This window comes from Chenopodium album, chromosome 13, assembly GCF_948465745.1.
Source record: "Chenopodium album chromosome 13, dcCheAlbu1.1, whole genome shotgun sequence".
Taxonomy (NCBI): domain Eukaryota; kingdom Viridiplantae; phylum Streptophyta; class Magnoliopsida; order Caryophyllales; family Amaranthaceae; genus Chenopodium; species Chenopodium album.
In genome coordinates, this window is record NC_137846.1 from 5,365,919 (window position 1) to 5,385,518 (window position 19,600).

The 19,600-nt window shown below is 34.9% G+C and overlaps 1 protein-coding gene, 1 non-coding gene and 1 pseudogene across 3 annotated transcripts; 2 read left to right on the forward strand and 1 right to left on the reverse strand.

Annotated features, from left to right (window-relative positions):
- LOC145576074 (protein CHROMATIN REMODELING 24-like) lies at window positions 1-8,962 on the forward strand. Its single transcript, XM_081633863.1, has 23 exons — window positions 1-131; window positions 228-308; window positions 408-518; window positions 683-1,608; window positions 1,719-1,849; window positions 1,966-2,020; window positions 2,330-2,455; window positions 2,997-3,104; window positions 3,212-3,267; window positions 3,342-3,432; window positions 4,122-4,259; window positions 4,351-4,428; window positions 5,020-5,229; window positions 5,312-5,383; window positions 5,761-5,841; window positions 5,939-6,057; window positions 6,867-6,978; window positions 7,070-7,138; window positions 7,222-7,316; window positions 7,417-7,545; window positions 7,761-7,829; window positions 7,941-8,073; window positions 8,422-8,962. The coding sequence occupies exons 1-23, from the start codon at window positions 35-37 to the stop codon at window positions 8,578-8,580; spliced, it is 3,246 nt and encodes a 1,081-aa protein (XP_081489989.1). The 5' UTR covers window positions 1-34; the 3' UTR covers window positions 8,581-8,962.
- Window positions 8,963-9,750: 788 nt separating this feature from the next.
- On the forward strand, window positions 9,751-12,879 carry LOC145576075 (pentatricopeptide repeat-containing protein At2g13420, mitochondrial pseudogene; annotated as a pseudogene). Its single transcript, XR_014098320.1, has 2 exons — window positions 9,751-11,568; window positions 12,067-12,879. The product of XR_014098320.1 is annotated as a pentatricopeptide repeat-containing protein At2g13420, mitochondrial pseudogene (transcript).
- Window positions 12,880-14,014: 1,135 nt separating this feature from the next.
- TRNAS-UGA (transfer RNA serine (anticodon UGA)) lies at window positions 14,015-14,096 on the reverse strand. The gene has a single exon. It is a non-coding gene; the product is annotated as a tRNA-Ser (tRNA).
- Between the last annotated feature and the right edge of the window lie 5,504 nt (window positions 14,097-19,600).

The following is a 19,600-nucleotide window of genomic DNA, read 5'->3' on the forward strand; positions in this document are numbered from 1 at the left end:
ACCAAGAGCAAGAGAAGAGAGAGAAACTACAACAATGGAGGAAACCACAACATCAACCAAGAAGAAACCACTCAGTCTCAACCAACGTTACTCTCACATCCTCTCTGCTTCTCACTCCAAACCTCCTCATCGTATTCTCCTTTTCTCTCTCTTCAATTTAACCCTAATTTCTGCAATTTTGTTGATCAATTTTTCATAATTTGAAGCTCCATTTTTTGGTGTTACAGGTGAAGGAAATCAGTCCAAGTTGAAGGAATTCGTAGAAGATGTTCCTCATTTCTCAATCGCCGATTCGGATTTTTCTCCTGGTTTGTTCTTCTCAACATTTTGCCCTATTTATGTAAATTTTTAATTTTTTTGGTGTGGGTTTTTGTTTGGGTGATTATTGAAGGGTTAATTAATTGCAGATGATATCGAGTTTTCGAAAGCGAATCGAGGTTCTGCGGTTCATGATGATGAATTAACTGATGATAGTATCACGCATGTTTCTGGGTTTAATGATGTTGTGTCTCTTACTGGTATAATTCTCTTCCTTTTTTTCCTGAATTTTACAAAACATTGGATTGAATTTATTTATATTAGTATATGCTAGGTCAGGGTTAGTTTTGTTTAAATTAGTTGAAGTATTAGGTCAATTTATTTGGGGTGCTTTGGGTTGATCAATTTGGGGCTGAATTATCAGAAAAATCGAAGCCAGAGAAGGTGAAAATTCAAGGAAGGAGACGTCTTTGCAAAGTAGCATGCAAGGATAATGATGATAATAACCAACAACAGGTTAAGGAAGATGAGCTCAATTTATTTGATATTTCTGATTATAGCTCACCGCCACCGGTGAAGGATGTGGGTTGTGGGGGGAATGAGATTAGGGATATACTGAATGATTTGAATTCGAGGATGGAGTTTTTGTCGATTGAGAAGAAGCCAAACCCTAGGCCGGTTGATCTAAAAGCTGTTCCTTTGGTGGATGTTTCGTTGCATGAAGAGAAAGTTAAGGGTGTGGGTCAAAATGATGAATTGGCAGACTCTGAATTTGGTAGTGTTGATTCGTCGTTTGCTAGTGTTTCTGAGTTGTCAAGCTCTTCATCGGGTGTGAAGGGTGGGGTTGATGACAAGGAAGTTGACAGTAGTGTGTTGAGTGAATCTGATGGGGACAATTTTGTTGAGGAAACTAAACCAAACAAGGATGATTATAAAGGGAAATCCAGGAATGTGAGCACAACAGTCAAGGAAGAGCCTGTTGTCACTCACAGGAGTTCAGCTTATGCTTTGAAAGATGAAAGTGATGATGACGAGGATGATTGTGTAGAGGTGGGAGGTAACAATTGGACTAGAAGAGAAAAGCAGCATGATGTTTTAGTAGATGAGGAGTATAGCAATTCAAGTGTCGTTGAGGTTTTAGAGGGTGCTAAAGATGCTAAAGAGGTTAATTCAGTGGATGAATATGCAATTACTCTGACTGGCCCAAGATCAACTTACAAGCTACCTCCTAAAATTGGCAAAATGCTTTATCCTCATCAACGTGATGGACTGAAGTGGCTTTGGTCTCTTCACTGTCAAGGGAAAGGTGGGATTTTGGGAGATGACATGGGCTTAGGGAAAACAATGCAGGTAACATATTGTTTATGTTATTTTTTTGGAGTTGCTACTTTTTTGTATCGTCTGTACTTGGTTATTGTTAACAGTTTTTTTTTTTTTTTTTTCTTTCTATTGCCTTTCAGATTTCTGGTTTTTTGGCCGGTTTGTTTAATTCACGTTTGATAAAGAGGGTAATGATTGTGGCTCCAAAGACACTTCTCCCTCACTGGATCAAAGAACTCTCTGCTGTGGGTCTTTCACAGAAGATAAAAGAGTGAGCTTACTTGACCATGTTAAACGGGAATGTTTGGGGTCTAGGAAGGGATTTTTTTTTATTTTTTATATTTAACCACGTGTTTGTTTGACTTTCTAAATTTTGCTCCTATGCAGATATTTTGGAACGTGTCCTAAGCTACGACAGTATGAGCTCCAATATGTGCTTCAGGTTTGGCTTTGACTTGTCAAATTTACATGACATAGAAAGAGGATTTGTGTTCAGATCCTTTAGCTGGGTTTTACTGGTTTTGTTTTTGCACACACAATATCTTATATATGAAAGTGAATTTTTTATCCTGCAATTTGGTCATTAAATCATGGATTCAATATGACAGTATGTATGGAAGTTAGAAAAATCTAGATGACTTGATTTTCTTATTGTCACTTAGACATCTATATATGTAATATACCACTGGCATTAGTTTTGTCTTGTTTATCTTCTTGATTTTTATGAATAATTCTTTGTTTGCTTTGCCAGGACAAGGGTATTCTATTAACAACCTATGACATTGTAAGGTTTAATGCAAAACAATTATGTGGAAATGACTTTTATGACGATGACGGTGATGATATCCCTCTCTGGGATTACATGATACTTGATGAGGTAAGTAACAATTAGGCAGATCTATTGTTACACGTCATATGTTTGATTGTCTAGAAGCTTACTTCTTTTCACTTTTTTTTTTCCCCCTTGTATCTTCTATCTCTTGTTTTCTTTCTGTCTACATTTTATAAGTTAGTTTTGGATATGCTCACTTTTCTGATTTTTCCAACAAACTATCTTCATGTATTACCTAAAAAAAAAGTAAATTTAATACTCCGTACTGTTTTATTTTTATATTCTTTTCTTTTTCTTTTTATTTTTTTAATGGTCATAGAAGGTTACCATTTAACAAACAACAACTTTCATCTTTACTAATTGACTGCACTTGGGTTAGTTGCAAGCTGTTTTCATTATATTCTGCATCTTGGTGTCCTCCTGTCAATATATGGAGGTTATACATGCTGCAGGAAGCATTTTTCCTGTCAATATATGGAGGTTATACATGCTGCAGGAAAATCTCTTTTGATTCTCTTTTTCTTACTTAAATCCATTTGTGTAAGTCTTGACCCTTTTATATTTTTGTCTTTATAAATTTATTTAGGGTCATCTTATAAAGAATCCAAGTACACAAAGAGCCAAAAGTTTGCTTGGAATACCATGTGCCCATCGCATTATCATTAGTGGGACACCAATTCAAAACAACCTAAAGGTATTATCAATACAATCTCGTAAATATTTTTTGATATGTTGAGGCATGTACAAGAAGAATCTATGTGATTTTATCGTGATCCTTTTTGCTTCCTTTGATTGAAATAGGAGTTATGGGCACTCTTCAACTTTTGCTGCCCTGATTTGCTGGGGGACAAGAAAGAGTAAGTCTTTCCCGATCATGTAGCATCTGAAGGAGGATTATTTCTTATTGATTAGTTTGAGATTTGGTGTATAGGTTCAGGGAAAGATATGAGCATCCAATTCTTCGTGGCAATGACAAAAAAGCCTCTGAAAGGGATAGGCGTGTTGGTTCAATGGTAGCAAAGGTAGTGGTGTTTCAGCATGTTTCTATGCTTTACTATGCTTAATGTAGATTTGTTAAAGTATTGTTGATGTCTTGATGATGATTTTACTACTTTGGGGGTTATGAAGCAAGCATTTGAATTCCCTTGGGCATTTCTAATTTCTATATCTCTACTGTATAAAAAACTTTGTATTCCATTTGGGGTGCTTCTTCCTTGGCAGGGTAATTGGGTTCAGCGGGTTTAAATGTACACATTTTTACTAGGCAACTGATCCTTATTCTGATACACATTGTCTGCCTACAACAAAATTAATGATAAGTTCAGACAGTTTATGAGCCATTTTAAATAAAATATTGCTAAAGTCTAAAATAAGTGAATCTTTGCCTCTTAGGCTTCATATGGAAACAGATGTAATGATAATTCAATCTTTCAATGATATAAGTGTTTTTGTGGGTATTCTTTGATAAATGTCTTTGGTTTTGAAAAGAAAATTAATCTTGGAAGCAATTATAATTCTTTATTTTTCCTCATCTTTTATAAGTGATTTTTTGATGAATGTAAGTTTAATATGTCTGTTAGTTTTGTACCAACTTATATTGCTAAGAAAAATGTGAGAATGTTGACAAGATGGTGTATATTACAAGCAAAGAAACAGGAACGCATACAGTTAGATAACTTCAAATTTACTGGATTTGATTCTGTGCTTGCAGGAGCTAAGGGAACGGATACAGCCTTATTTTCTTAGACGTATGAAAAGCGAAGTGTTTTGTGAAGATGACACTTCAGATAATGCTAAGTTGTCCAAGAAAAATGAAATTATAGTGTGGTTGCGGTTGACTAGCTGCCAGGTGTAGTTTTTGTAGAGGCACATTCTCATTGGTTCTTATTTGAACTGTTACAGCGTCTAATAGTTTCTTTCTTGTCCCATATTTTGTGCAGCGTCAACTCTATGAGGCCTTTTTGAAGAGTGAGATTGTCCTTTCAGCTTTCGATGGCTCTCCTCTGGCAGCAATCACGGTATCGTATCTTGTCATTGTCCTTTAACTTGGTTTTTCTCCGCATCCTTTATGCTTTGCATTGGCATTGAAGGTTTACCACTGATGATTTTTGTGAATTGTGAATTATGATCTGTGTGTGTATATATATATGTTGTTAATAGTAGTAGTAGTAGTAACATAAATACCCTTTCAAGTGTAATAAAATTTGAGTTTATTACTCTTAACATATGCAACGACCCAAGCTGCAGTGCCACGTGGCATAATCACATATGAGAGTAGGCGCAAAGGGAACCGTTAGAGGCTGTGTTAGTGGAGCAGTAAATTTAGAAGAATGTGACAAAATATAGCAGGGGGTTTGTTAGGATATATTGTTCACTTTTTGCTGTTTATGATGTTTATATAAAAAGGGGAAGAAGGGCTGTGCTTGTAAGAAAGTTCATCTCTTTATTAATGAAAAAGCCTCCTTATTTCCCTCAATCAGTCTGTTGTTTAAGTTCTGTGCTTTGTGGTAGCATTTCGTTACAACATATCTGTTGCTTGATACTTAATGGTGGGCATGGTTGCCACTATAATTTCATGATTGTTTCGTTATTTGGGATATTGAGCACAGATCTTGAAGAAGATATGTGATCACCCTTATCTTTTGACAAAGAGAGCGGCTGAAGATGTGTTGGAGGGCATGGATTCAATGCTTAATCCGGAAGACTGTGGTCTAGCAGAGAAATTGGCCATGCATGCAGCAAATTTGACGGGGGAAGATGATCTTCAGGAGAAGCATGACAATCTCTCGTGCAAGATATCATTTATACTATCTTTGTTGGTCTGTGGACCTACTATCCAAAGCCTTATTAATATTAATAATTATTTTTTCTTATGTCTAATATAAATTGTAATTCTTGTAGGAAAAATTAATTCCAGAGGGGCATAATGTTCTTATATTTTCTCAGACACGGAAAATGCTTAATATCATTCAGGTTAGTTTCAGTAATTCTCATCTTCCTGTACTCTGCCTTTAGTACTTGGGTTCATGAGGAATTAAGTGACTCTGCACATGATAGTTTCTCTCAATACAGAAGAGGTCAGCCTTGTTGGGGAAGGGTTTTGTATGTAATTTGTGAGTCACGCTTCTTGACAAGGGCTAGTAGAGTGGTAGCATCCTTATGTGGTAGCTTGATTTTTACACGTGTAAAGTAGTGAGTCACAGTCATTCTACGTGCATTTCAAGTATGTGTAAAGTAGTGAGTCACAGTCATTCTACGTGCATTTCAAGTTTACTGTCTTTGGTGTGATTTCCTGTTGTTTTTGTTTGGCCTTAATAAGCGGGTTCACACTTCTCTTATGATATTATCAGGAAGCTTTGGTGACTAATGGTTTTGAGTTCCTACGCATTGATGGCACAACCAAAGCTTGTGACAGGCTGAAGATTGTAAATGTCAGGGCTTAATCCTTTTTTCCTTAATAGTTGAATAATTATACATTTTGGAGATAATTCTGAATTTTATCTCTCTTCATTCCTGTATGATTGTTAGGAATTTCAAGAAGGTCGTGGAGCTCCTATTTTTCTATTAACCTCTCAAGTTGGTGGTCTTGGCTTGACCCTCACGAATGCTGATCGTGTCATTGTTGTTGATCCAGCATGGAATCCCAGGTATGTACTTTTTGTATGCTATTTCATGGATATGAAAAATGCTTAGAAATTTATGGTTTTATATCCTTGCAAATGCAAAATATGGAAATGGAAGGAAAAGTTAGGATATCTGGTCATTGTCTAATCTGACAGGACTCACAGGAAAGTAAAACTGTTTTCTTCCTATATTTTTTCTGACAGTTTTAATGTGTTCTGAATCTTCTGAATTTTGAATTTCCTTTGGCGTTTTATTTTCGAATAGAGGCAGCATATTGAACCGAAACATCTTTATGTATGCTCATAAATAGGTGTCTTGTTTTGAGCAGGTTTCTGTTTTTAACCCCCAAATGTCACCATCAGCTTCTTTGAATTTTTTGAACATCCATATCTATATACTTTCAGCCATAGCTTGTCTTTGAATTCCTTATCATCCATAATTGAATATTCTCCCACCATTACCTATTTAAATGCCATAAATGCACCTCTGCCAATAGTAGAATCAGTACTTTTATTTATGGTTATCTGTCTTGCTGAATTAGAACCTAGTTATTGTTTGTCTCTTGACATAGGGATACATGTTCTCATTAGTTTGTGTGTCAATGGAAGGGTTTTATCATCATAAATTTACTTTGATATGCAAACTGTGAAGGATCATGATATATTTGGTAAAGGGTAATAAGGGTATTAGTAAATGGCCAATTGTGTATCTTGAAGTTGGATTCTCCAGAGCAACACTATCACTCTTTGTATTATTTGTTTATATACAACCTCCAAGTCTCATGCAAACATTGGAAACAAGTAAAAAAAATTCTTCTATTTGATCTTTACAGTATGGATAACCAAAGTGTAGACCGTGCTTATCGGATTGGCCAGAAGAAAGATGTTCTAGTTTACAGACTGATGACATGTGCTACAATTGAAGAAAAAATATATAGGATGCAGGTTAGTTTTAATTTTCTTTCTTGTTTTTGCCATTTATGTTTTAAGTGAATACCTTGTTTATTTTGGGTTAACATCTCGAGCTGTGCTTTAGATATACAAGGGTGGCTTGTTCAAAACTGCTACAGAGCACAAAGAGCAAACACGTTACTTCAGTCAGCAGGTTTGTCTTCTGATTACTATGTGTTGCTCTTGAGCTAATAATTACAGTCATGATGTTCTATCCTTGCTAATTACCCTTTTCAGGATCTTAAAGAGCTTTTCAGCCTTCCCAAAGACGGGTTTGATGTTTCTCCCACTCAGTTGCAGTTGGTTGCTGAACATGGTGACCAGATCTCATTGTAATTTTGCTTGTAATCTTATTCAGTGGGCTTTTCTGATTTATGATTTGTTTGCTTTCCTTTTATGTTGTCCTAATGTTTGTCTTATATCTGTCAATAGGAATGACTTTTTGAAAGCCCATATCAAATTCCTGGAATCTTTAGGCATTGGAGGTGTCAGTCACCACAGTTTGCTTTATTCCAAAACAGAACCTACACCAGCTGCACAGGTAGAAGAAGATGAGCCAAGGTGAATGACTACACTCTGTCTGTCAAGACAATACTTACTGTAATATTAGCCATATCGGATTACACAGCTATGATTGGAGTACAAAGGAGGCTGTATTTTTTTTTTTTTTTATTTCTGCATTTGTACAAGTCTTCTCTTATGTAGGATCCTAGAAAACCATGAATTCTGTTATCTGTAATGAGATAGTAACATTTTCACATTTTTTTTATTCTCAGGAGAACAGGAAATAAAATATATAGGAAATATGGTTCTTCGTCAATTTCAACTGAGCATTACGTCGCTGGGTATGGTCTCAAATATTATGAACTGGAATATGGTTTTTTTTTTTTTTTTTTCTTGGCTCTCTTGATACGATGCAGTAATGATTTAATTCTTTATTTAATTTACCCTTCTAGGTCTGAATATGCATTTAATCCAAAGGATGTAAACCTCCACAAGAACAATGCTTCCCCACAACGTGCTACTAAGCTTACCGAATCAGATATCAAGGAGAGGATCAATAGGCTTTCTCAACTTTTATCAAATAAGGTTAGCATCATTATTACATCACATACATAAAATTTGACATTTTCTTTTGTCCTGTGCTTTAGCTTGCTTTGTTTGTCAAATCAATTTAAGGAGCAGATAAGGAATGTACCTAATATTTCCAACAACCTGTTTTTGCTGATATGCAAACCAAATATTGGCTGGTAGTTGACACACTAATTAATTTGTATAGATTTTCTTAAAGAGCTTTTAAGAGGCTATACAACAGTTAAACATCCTATAAAAAAGTATACTAATGGTTTATAGATCATGTTTTGTCAGCCTTGACTTTTGATTCCCTAATGACTTGTTGATGATTCTTTACCATTTACATTCTTTCAACTGCTTCAGGCTACTATTTCGCGATTACCTGACAGAGGGGAAAAACTTCGAAGTCAAATCACAGAGCTGACTTTGGAGCTTGAAAATTTAACAACACCTGAAAGGACCAATCAGGTCATTGACTTGGATGATATTACTGACTCATTTCAGAGATCGTTACATGTATAGAAGCTTAATGCAGGGCACTCTTGTCCTCGTACTGTGGATTGAAATGTAATTAATGAAAGGGGTACATAAGTGGAGCTGATCAGATGATTTTTTTTCTATTTTGGTCCGATATAATCTTTGGCTTAAACATGGGGCACTGGCTTGATGCTCTTTGCTGGGAATGGAGTTCAAAGAATGTATTTATTTGCTCAGAAAGAACCTTGCAGATTGTGTTTCTATTTTAAACTGTTTGAGGCATAATTTTGTTGTATATGCTCTCAGAATTGAACATTGAATTGCTTTTAATATCATTGACTCTCCATTTCCTATATTCTGTTATCCTACTTTTAAAATTAAAATTATTTAAATGAAGAGTGAAATGTTTTGTTGCTTAGCTTTGGCTTATAGACCATCACAAGATTATGTTCCCTACCTTGTGGTTGGTTGAACGAACGAAGCGACACTTTGTAGAAACTTGTTATCTGTGTAAACAATTCCTATTAGGACATGTTTGGGTTGATGAAATATAGGGGAAAAAGATAATGGAGTAAGTAACAATTCTGGTCACTATCACTAGTTTGGATTTTGAGTAATCAAATATAGGGAGTAAATTTTTTCCCTAAAAATTAGGGGTAATAGTTAATCACCCCTCTCCTTGGATAAAATATATCCCATGAATTATTGAAGTAGTTTATAGAACTTGATTATATTGAATTTATTTTAGAATTGACAATTTAATTGTTACAATGAATGTTCAATACAGACAAGGAAAATCATTGCAAGGTTAATCAATGAAGATAGCGTGCAAGACTTTGTTGTGTATTCGTTGAGTTCTCTTATTTTTAAAAGTTAGTTAAGTCATATGGATTCAACTTAGTTGAGGCTAAAAAATCCTAAGAATTTTTCCCCAGTATGATTTTTTCGACGGATTGCTCAATGCTAGTGAAAATTAAGGGATGAAAAGGATGGTGCTTAATGACAATAGGTACCTCTCTCTTTTTATTGTTTTTTTTGTTTTTATTCTGCTTCTCCAATTTCCTTTTATTTTTAAAAGTTAGTTGAGTCCTTGTGAAATCAACTTAGTTGAGATTGAGAAATCCTCATTATACACCTATTGAATTCTTTGTATACACCCCCACTCAATAACGATTTTTTTTTGAAAGAAATCCGAGGTTAATAGTATGAGTATCTAAATAAGACATACTCCATAGTTGAATGTGTAGAATGTTTTTGTAAAAGTTTGGAATGTAATTAGTCTTATCATCCCGTTGACTTTCTTGCTCACTATAGAGACTTTACGCTTAATACAGTGACGAACTAAAGACTGAAAACCTGAAGGCTGTATTGCTGTAAGTGAAGACTGAAGAGCAACAACTGCAAGCATTCCTCAGAAACTCATCAATGGCGGCAAAACTCACTTCCAGACTACTCCTTCTTCAATCTCACCACCATCTTCATCTTCATCTTCATCTTCATCTTCATCTTCCCGCCATTTCTCGCTCTCTCTGCTCAATCTCTTCATCATCTTCAACAGCAAAACCATCAATTCCATCTCTTCAACCATCTCACGACGCAGATTTAATCTCCAACATTCTAATCGAACATCACAACCCTTTTCACGCCATGGAATCCTCCCTTCAACTCTACGGTATTTCTCTCTCCTCTTCTCTTCTTCACCAAACCCTAATTCGTCTTTCCCACCTCTCAAAAATCGCCCTTTCTTTCTTCTCCTATTCTCTCTCCTCTCACCCTTCTGCCATTGATGTCACCTCCTTTAATCTAATCGTCGATATCCTCGGAAAAGTTCGCCAATTCGACGTTGTTTGGCAGTTGATTCTTCAAATGCAAACCCTAAATTTAAAACCCCACCACTTTTTTGATCTTTATTCGTCGTTTGATTGCTGCTAATTTTACCCGGCAAGCGATTCGGGCGTTTGATGATATGCCCTGTTTTACTGAAACAGAGGTTTGTAAAGATGATTTTGTGTATGTGATTGATACATTGTGTAAATATGGCTATGTTAGGGTTGCAATGGAGCTTTTTAATAAAAGGAAATTCGGGTTCGAGGTTTGTGTTAAGGTTTATGCTGTTTTGATTGATGGGTGGTGTAAGGTGAAGAGGTTTGATATAGGAGAAAGATTGTTGAGAGAGATGATTGATAAAGGGATTGAACCTAATGTAATTTGTTATAATATATTGCTTAATGGGATTTGTCGAAAATCGAGTTTGCACCCGGATGATCGGTTTGAGAGGACGATTCGTGCTGCAGATAAGGTGTTTGATGAAATGCGTGAGAGAGGGATTGAGCCTGATGTTACTAGCTACTCTATTGTGCTTCATGTGTGTAGCCGTGCTCATAAGCCTGACTTGACTTTAGATAGGTTGGAGGGGATGAAGGCAAAGGGGATTTGCCCGAGTGTGGCTACTTATACGTCGGTTGTTAAGTGTCTTAGTTCGTGTGGGAGGGTTGATGATGCTGAGAGGTTGCTTAATGAGATGATTGAGAGTGGTGTTACACCAAGTGCTGTAACGTATAATTGTTTCTTTAAGAAGTTGAGAGGAAGAAAGGATGCCGAGAAGGCTTTGGAGTTGTATAGGAGGATGAAGAAAGAAGGTGTGTGTGTTGCGAGCTTGCATACGTATAATATCCTCGTGCAAATGTTTGTGAAGTTGAATAACATGGAGGTCGTTGAGGAGATATGGAATGATATGAAAGAAGCCGGGGCTGGACCTGATTTAGACTCGTATACTGTATTAATTCATGGTTTGGTTGAGAAAGAGAAATGGAGGGAAGCATGTGAATATTTCGTGCAGATGATTGAGAAAGGATTTCTTCCTCAGAAGATCACCTTTGAGATGCTTTATCGCGGGTTGATACAAGCTGATAAGTTGAGAACTTGGAGGAGGCTGAAGAAGAAACTTGATAAAGAGTCCATATCGTTTGGGTCCGAGTTTGAAGATTATCACCTTCAACCCTACAAGAGATGAGATTTGGAGATGAAATTGAGGTGTGTGATTTATGTACTTCAAGCTAGATAAACTGAAAGTCTATTTTAGGTTTATCAAAATGTGGTATAATGAGTGTTGACTTGTTGTGTAACCATTTGGAATTAGAGGTGTTAATTCGGATAACCTATTTAGATACTGCAAATGCATCACCTCTGCCAATTGTAGGATCAGTACTTTTATTCATGGATATCTGTTTTGCTGAATTAGCACTTAGTTATTGTTTGTCTCTAGACATAGGGATACATGTTCTCATTAGTTTGTGTGTTAAGGAAGGTGGTTATCATCATAAGCTTACTCTGATATGCAAACTTTGAAGTATCAATGATATATTGGGCAAAGGTTAAAAAGGGTATTAGTAAATGGCCAATTGTGTATCTTGAAGTTAGATTATCCTTAGCAACACCATCACTCTTTGTATATCTGTTTATTTACAACCTCCAAATCTCATGCAAATATTGGAAACAAGAAATTTGATTTCTTCTATTTGATCTTTACAGTATGGATAACCAAATTGTCAATCGTGCTTATCCGATTGGCCAGAAGATAGATGTTCTAGTTTAGAAACTGGTGATATGTGGTGCTACAATTGAAGAAAAAATATACAGGATGCAGGTTTTTTTTTTTTTTTTGAAGGCATATAGGATGCAGGTTAGTTATAATTTTTCTTTTTTGTTTTTGCCATTTATGTTTTCAAGTGAATACCTTGTCTGATTTTGGTTAGTTATAATTTTTCTTTCTTGCTACCATCTTCAGCGATGTGTATATGACAGTCATGAACCAATTCAATGCTACAGTGTGAAGTATACTAAAAAGTGGCGCTCCATGATCACTGGTCAGAACGTGAACTTGAGATTATTTAAAGGGAGCTGAGGATGGAACTTGGTTTCTGGGCAAAGATCAAGACAAGAAACCCAGCTGAAGCGAAGCTGAAGTAATGGATATTAGAGGTGGAGTGGTGTTAGCTTCTTGACTCGGGGTTGTAGAACATCATTAGTGGAAATGGGTACAAGCTCTGGAGGACGTGTGGAAACAAGGAACAATGAACTAGCTGCTATACTTGCTGATATAGGGGAATTCCTCCAGAGATTGCAACTTTAGGTTCAGCTATGTGCCTCAAGCAAATTTCTTGGCTCATTACCTTTGTGAATTATGCTCTAAGCATGGAGGAGGAATTGAAGATACATACAGGTGAAGATAATTACCATAAGTCCATAATTTACAGTAGAGGGCTATGTAAATGTTTTGTGCATTTTCTAATAGAATACATTGTACTACTCCGTTCTTAAATGTTTGCCCTATTCTAATATTTGTTTTAAACTATTAAACTTTGATCAATAATTATCCTTGATCTATATAAGTAATAATATAATGTTGAATTCGTCTCATTGTATTTGTATAGTTTATGAATATCAAGTTTTTATAATTGGTATGCATATAGAAATAGAGATATATTCTTTTTTTTTTTTTTTTGAAACCCTATATATTCATGTTTAAAAAACCATAAAAAGTTAAATGAGGCAAAAAAAAAAAAAAAAAAAAAAAAAAAAAAAAAAAAAAAAAATTTAGGGACAAAGGGAATATGTAGTTTCTTTCACTAAACATTTAAACTATTAACATTTCAATGATACAATATACGAGTAAGATTTTTTCCCTTCTTTCAAAAAGAAAAAAAAAAGTAGGATTTTTTCCCTCCCCCTCAAATAAAAATGATCTTACTAATGAATGTTCCCGGGGCGTTGGATAAGCTAATTAACAATAGAAATTAAATTAAAATTAACATTAATTACACCGATTGATGCGTGATTTTATCATGTTTTTCCATAATTTACAGTAGAGGGCTATGTAAATGTTTTGTGCATTTTCTAATAGAATACATTGTACTACTCCGTTCTTAAATGTTTGCCCTATTCTAATATTTGTTTTAAACTATTAAACTTTGATCAATAATTATCCTTGATCTATATAAGTAATAATATAATGTTGAATTCGTCTCATTGTATTTGTATAGTTTATGAATATCAAGTTTTTATAATTGGTATGCATATAGAAATAGAGATATATTCTTTTTTTTTTTTTTTTGAAACCCTATATATTCATGTTTAAAAAACCATAAAAAGTTAAATGAGGCAAAAAAAAAAAAAAAAAAAAAAAAAAAAAAAAAAAAAAATTTAGGGACAAAGGGAATATGTAGTTTCTTTCACTAAACATTTAAACTATTAACATTTCAATGATACAATATACGAGTAAGATTTTTTCCCTTCTTTCAAAAAGAAAAAAAAAAGTAGGATTTTTTCCCTCCCCCTCAAATAAAAATGATCTTACTAATGAATGTTCCCGGGGCGTTGGATAAGCTAATTAACAATAGAAATTAAATTAAAATTAACATTAATTACACCGATTGATGCGTGATTTTATCATGTTTTTCCAAATTTGCCAAATAAAAAACGTCAACAGCAGGGTTCGAACCTGCGCGGGCGAAGCCCAACAGATTTCAAGTCTGTCTCCTTAACCACTCGGACATATTGACATTTCTGATAGAGTAGCGTATTTTTAATTACCTAAATAATTAGATTGTAAAATACAAGTAATAAACAAAATTCATGATTTTTTTCATACTCTAACAGCTGATTAGCAGTGATCAGTGACACAAAGAGAGAGAAAGAGGAGATTTGCGAAATAACTCAGGTATGGCGCATCGCCTCACTGGTAATTTTCTTCATCGTCCTCATTTCTTTCTTTCTTTTCGATTTCATCCTCGATATTTCTCTAATTTTAATAATCGTCATTTATTTGTCAATTCTGTTAAAGAACAATGCAAATTAGGGTTTTCTAATCTCAAATATCCCCTTTCCCTTTTCGATCAATTGATCTCTTTGCGTCCTCTTCCTTCTGTCATCGTTTTCAATCAGCTCTTGACTGCCATTTCCAAATTCAAACGCCTTCATCCTCACTCCACCATTATTTCTCTTTCCAACCAGCTTCAATTATTGGGTATTCGACCCGACAGGCATTTGTTGGGCATTCTTTCCAATTGTTACTGTCATTTAGGCCGCGTTGACTTCGGTTTTTCTATCATGGCTAAATCCCTTAAAATTGGGTATCCCCCAAATGATTATACCTTTAACACCTTAATCAATGGTTATATCCTTAATGATAACCTCCCTCAAGCTGCTAAATTGTTGGATAAGATTGTCAACTTTGGTTTCCGACCCGATATTGTTACGTGTGGTTCTATGGTTAAAGGTCTTTGTAGAATCGGCGACAATGCCAGTGCTCTCAACTTGCTTACCAAAATGCAATCTGCTGCTCATTGTAAGCCTAACCTCTCATATACAGTACCATTTGTCGATAGTCTTTGTAAGGACGGGTTATTACAACAAGCTATGGACCTGTTCTCTGCTATGAAAACCGAAGGCATTCAACCCAATGTTGTCACCTATACCTCCTTGGTTCGAGGCCTCTACAATTCTGGATGTGGGGAAGAGGCCAAGGGTGTGTTGACTGAGATGTTAAAGAGCAACATAGCACCAAATATTGCGACCTACAGCATGCTGGTTGACATGTTTTGTAAAGATGGTAACGTTGAAGAAGCACAAGCCACACTGCAGCTCATGACTAACAAAGGTGTAGCTCCTGACATCATTACTTACAATGCTTTACTTGATGGTTATTGTTTACGTGGTCAGATGGAAGATGCAAAAAAGCTACTTGATATCATGACCCAAAATGGTTGTGAACCTGATCTAGTAAGTTCTAATACTATGATGAATGGATATGTCAAAATCAAAAACATTGACAAGGCTCTTACTGTATTACAAAATATGTTTCAAAAAGGAATTGCACCGGATGTTGTAACCTACACCACTCTTATTGATGGCTTGTGTAAAGCCAATAGACTTGCACTAGCACGCCAGGGTCGCCAGGTGTTGACAGATATGCAAGCTCACGGAGTTACTCCTGATGTTGTCACATATAGTTCATTGCTTGATGGCCTATGTAAAAGTAAACAGCTTGATGAGGCAGTGGCATTACTTGAAGATATGGACGATAAAGGTATCAAACCTAATACTGTCACTTACAATATCCTAATGGACAGCTTGTGTGAGGCTGGGCAACTTGAAGATGCAGTGAAATTCTTCTCTGATCTTGTGTCAAAGGGTCTGCAGCCTGGTTGTAAAACATACAATATATTAGTTAAAGGCTTTTGCAAGAAGGGGTTAATGAATGAAGCTACTCGATTATTGAGTAAAATGGAGGAAGATGGCTGTTTACCCAATGATATTACCTATAATACAATTGTCAGAGGATATATTCTCAATAATGACTTCACAAAAGCATTATACTATCGTGATTTTATGGTAAGCAAGGGGTTTGAAGGTGATGCAGACACTTTTGCATTGTTTGTTGACCTCTTGTCTTCTGATAACAAAAGTGACTCATCCAAGGGCCTGCTTCAGAAGTTTATCAATTGAAGTGTGTAGTGCATGCTTGCTAAGATTGGATATTTTATTGACGTTGGATATCAATCAAATTGTATTTCTTGTGATATCTTCAATTACTGTAAATTAACTGCTGATGCTAGGGTCTCTAACCTTTGCCATGACTTTCCGATTGTAAAGCTGTCAAGAAGTGAATTTTTGCTGTGTTGTGGGCTGTAAGTTGTCATTGCCCTGTTTCTATCCCCTCTTCTTCTGCCACTTCATACAAAACATAATGTAGGTTTCTAATTGAATGGTCATTATTGAAATGATTGTGTTGTGTGATTCCTGGCTGGTTACATTACGTTAAGTGGTTTCTCTGTTGCCTGAGGTTGGAGTTCCCAGTTCAACAGGATGCATCTAGTGCCCAACGAATCTGAAGGGCAGGCCGGACCTATTACTTAACTAAGCATGCTTGATGCATCCAACAGAGAAAATTAAGATTTTGTAAGGGAGGGAAGTAGATATATAAAACCAATCCGCAATTGTGCAGTGAGTACTGAGTAGCATCTCATATTGAAACTAGATTAACATCTGCCTGTATAATATCACAGCGCATCATCAGCTATTCTGCTGTGCAGCTATTTTCATTATAGTATGGAGTTTGTACAAATATTAATCAGGAAGTTAAGATCAGTTAGATGAACCACTGCCTGACATCTGCATGTATCAAATCGCCGTGCAGTATCATCTATTCTGCTTGGTAGCTATTTTCATCATAGTACGGAGTTTGTTTAAATAATAATCAGGAAGTTTAGATCAGTTAGCTGAGATCAGTGAGCCTTTCTACACATTCTGTTTAATAGATGTGCACGAGAGGAGCACTGGCATTCCTACAGTTATGCAAAAGAAAGAGAATTTTTTATCAAAAAAAAAAAAAAAATGTAGTAACTATCATACATCTTTTCAGATATTGTGGATTTTGAAGTTCGGATTATCATCTAATTCTACTTTAGGAAAGTTTTTTTTTTTTTTTTTTTTTTGGTTTCAGATATCCCAAAAAGTATATGCGAGTATTATCCATAGATAGAAAATATATATTTACTGTATATTGTTAAAGCAAAGGAAGGATTCTCATCTTATTAATTGTTTTTGTAATCACTTGCATTTTTAAGAGCAATAAGAAAATTGGTTTTCGGTTTTCTAAAACTTACCACATTTAGTTTATACACTACATTCTTTATACTACGTAAAAAAAAATCATCCAATTAAGGAAAATAACTCTTTAAAAAGGATTGAATTAATGAAATCAACAAACAAATAAGTTTGCTTCATCTTCCAACTTAGCCATTCAATGCTCCTTTAAAATCCTCGGCCTTTGAGGTTATGGGTGATTGTAGTCCCCTTGGTGTATAGCCCGACGGCACGTTATCAGAAATAAGAGAAAGAAGATCAAGGACACTACCAGATCGAGCTCTCTTGAAGCTTAAAGACTTGTATCTCTTGTTCTTGGAGAAAACATTAGATGAGTTTGTTAGAATCATATAAACTAAAGCTTGTACTACTAAAAACCACCCCATGTTTATCAACATGTTATCAATTGAAAACATCTCAAACCTTGCTACCACAATATTTTGCCTAAGAAATTGATTGATAGCAGAGAAATTATTTACTTGTGAAAATACAATAAAAAAAATATAATGGGTGGTTTATGATTGAAGTTTATTGATGTTTTGTTATTAGAAAATGAAATATCCATGTTTATATAGGAGGGGACAAGTGAGTGAGAAATATTCACATATAGAGCCGCCCATTTGACTTAATCAAGGCATCTATAATACAAGTGCACGTGTTTTTTTAATTAATTATAAAAATAATATAAATTATCATGCTCTTATCCATTATACGAGTAACATACTTTGTACAATGCATTATTGCATGTATGATGTATCATGGATATTATTAAAGTCAACCTAGCTAGAAATGGTCAACTTATATACAGAGTATCCAACACCAGGTAATTAATTAAGTGTAAGACCGGATCTACTGTATTGTACGAGTACTTTATATTTGTATGTACTACGTGATCTTCATGTACGATTATGAGTAAGTCTCAAAATAATAGACTATATTTAACCTTTTGTGTTAAAATATCTTGGAACTTTAATTAATGAAAAAAAAAGAATTTACAATCTTTAATAAAAAGATTTCTTTCTTAGATCAAGTGATCAAAATTAAGAAGGAACAGTAATTGTTCATATATGAGAGCTTGGAATAGTGATTTTATTTTTAATTGCTCGCCCATTTCCATTTCATTGCCTAGCTTATTTGTTTTATGCACAAGTTAAAGTTGAACCATCTAAAAATTACATGTTGTGAAACTAAATTTTTGTAAGAAGTATCTAATTAGCAAGATTCCGTACATGATAACATTTTGATATTGTATGTATTTATCAAAAAAATTATTAAATTTTATACGCAAATAAATCTCTAAAGATTTAAGATAGGACTATCATCAATTAGGAACAATGGGATTAATTTCTTGAATATGCCAAACACACACAACAAACAAACAAACAAACAAAAAAACAGCATATAAAAATAATAATGTGAACTAATAAAACTTTATTAATGAGAACAAAACTATAAAAACAATGAATTGAATCCTATACGTACTGCAAATATGTGATAAGCACATTTATTTTATTCTAAAGTTCCTAATGACTATTATTGCATCATATAAAAATAATAATAAAACTATTGTAACGCTAATCACGTACTACTAATATAGTTTCTTAAGCAGTAGGAGGAGATGCAGCACCACCAGAGCATGCTTGGTTGTAGATGTTCTTGACTAAGGGACTCGGGATGTTTTCGAGTAACGAACAACATTCATCACTCAAGGAACCTTGTTTGTGATTAATAAGATAATTTCCGACTTCATTCTTGCAATCAATGCCAGCAGGCAATGGAGGGAATATTGGTGGCAATGACCTCTTCCATCCCGGGAACAAGGGGAGGTGGTGAGGTGGCTTGAGGTGAGGGTCAGGGTGTAGGCGCGGGTGTGGGTGTGGGTGTAGTCGTGGGTGTAGGAACGTCTCCGGTTGCACTTCTTGGGCAAAAGTTCCTCCTACGAAAAGAGCTAGTAAACCAATAATGAATATTATTGTCTTCATGTTTTTGTAGGGTTTAAGGTTTTGGTTTGTTTTCTCAATAATAATAATAAAACAAAAGGGTTTGAAGGTTGTTTTGTGTGATTTTAAACTCGAGGTATAAGGGGGTTTATATAGTTTTTTAAGAAGTGTTTGTATAAACTTGGGACTCTCTAGGAATTGATATTATTAGGCTACTAATTCGTATAAGATAAACTTTTAGAATAATTGGTATTTTATTCAACCTCTAACTCTAATGTTGCATGCGTTTATAGTCTTTATACAGTATGTCATGTGTTGATGGGTATGATAAATTGATAATAGTTTGTTTAATGTACAAAACCAGAATTTTTATCCCATACAAAATAATATTACTAGGAATTAAGATAAGTTTTTAGACATGGATTATGGTACAGAGTATCTAGTTATATAGATTTTCTCAATCTGTTTCTTTTTATTTG

Bases quoted from the DNA above. Each gene is read 5' to 3' on its own strand.
- LOC145576074 (XM_081633863.1), top strand. From the start codon at position 35: ATGGAGGAAACCACAACATCAACCAAGAAGAAACCACTCAGTCTCAAC. The intron at 519-682 runs GTATAATTCTCT...CTGAATTATCAG, and splicing joins TGATGTTGTGTCTCTTACTG to AAAAATCGAAGCCAGAGAAG. The intron at 7,546-7,760 runs GTGAATGACTAC...TTTTATTCTCAG, and splicing joins GTAGAAGAAGATGAGCCAAG to GAGAACAGGAAATAAAATAT.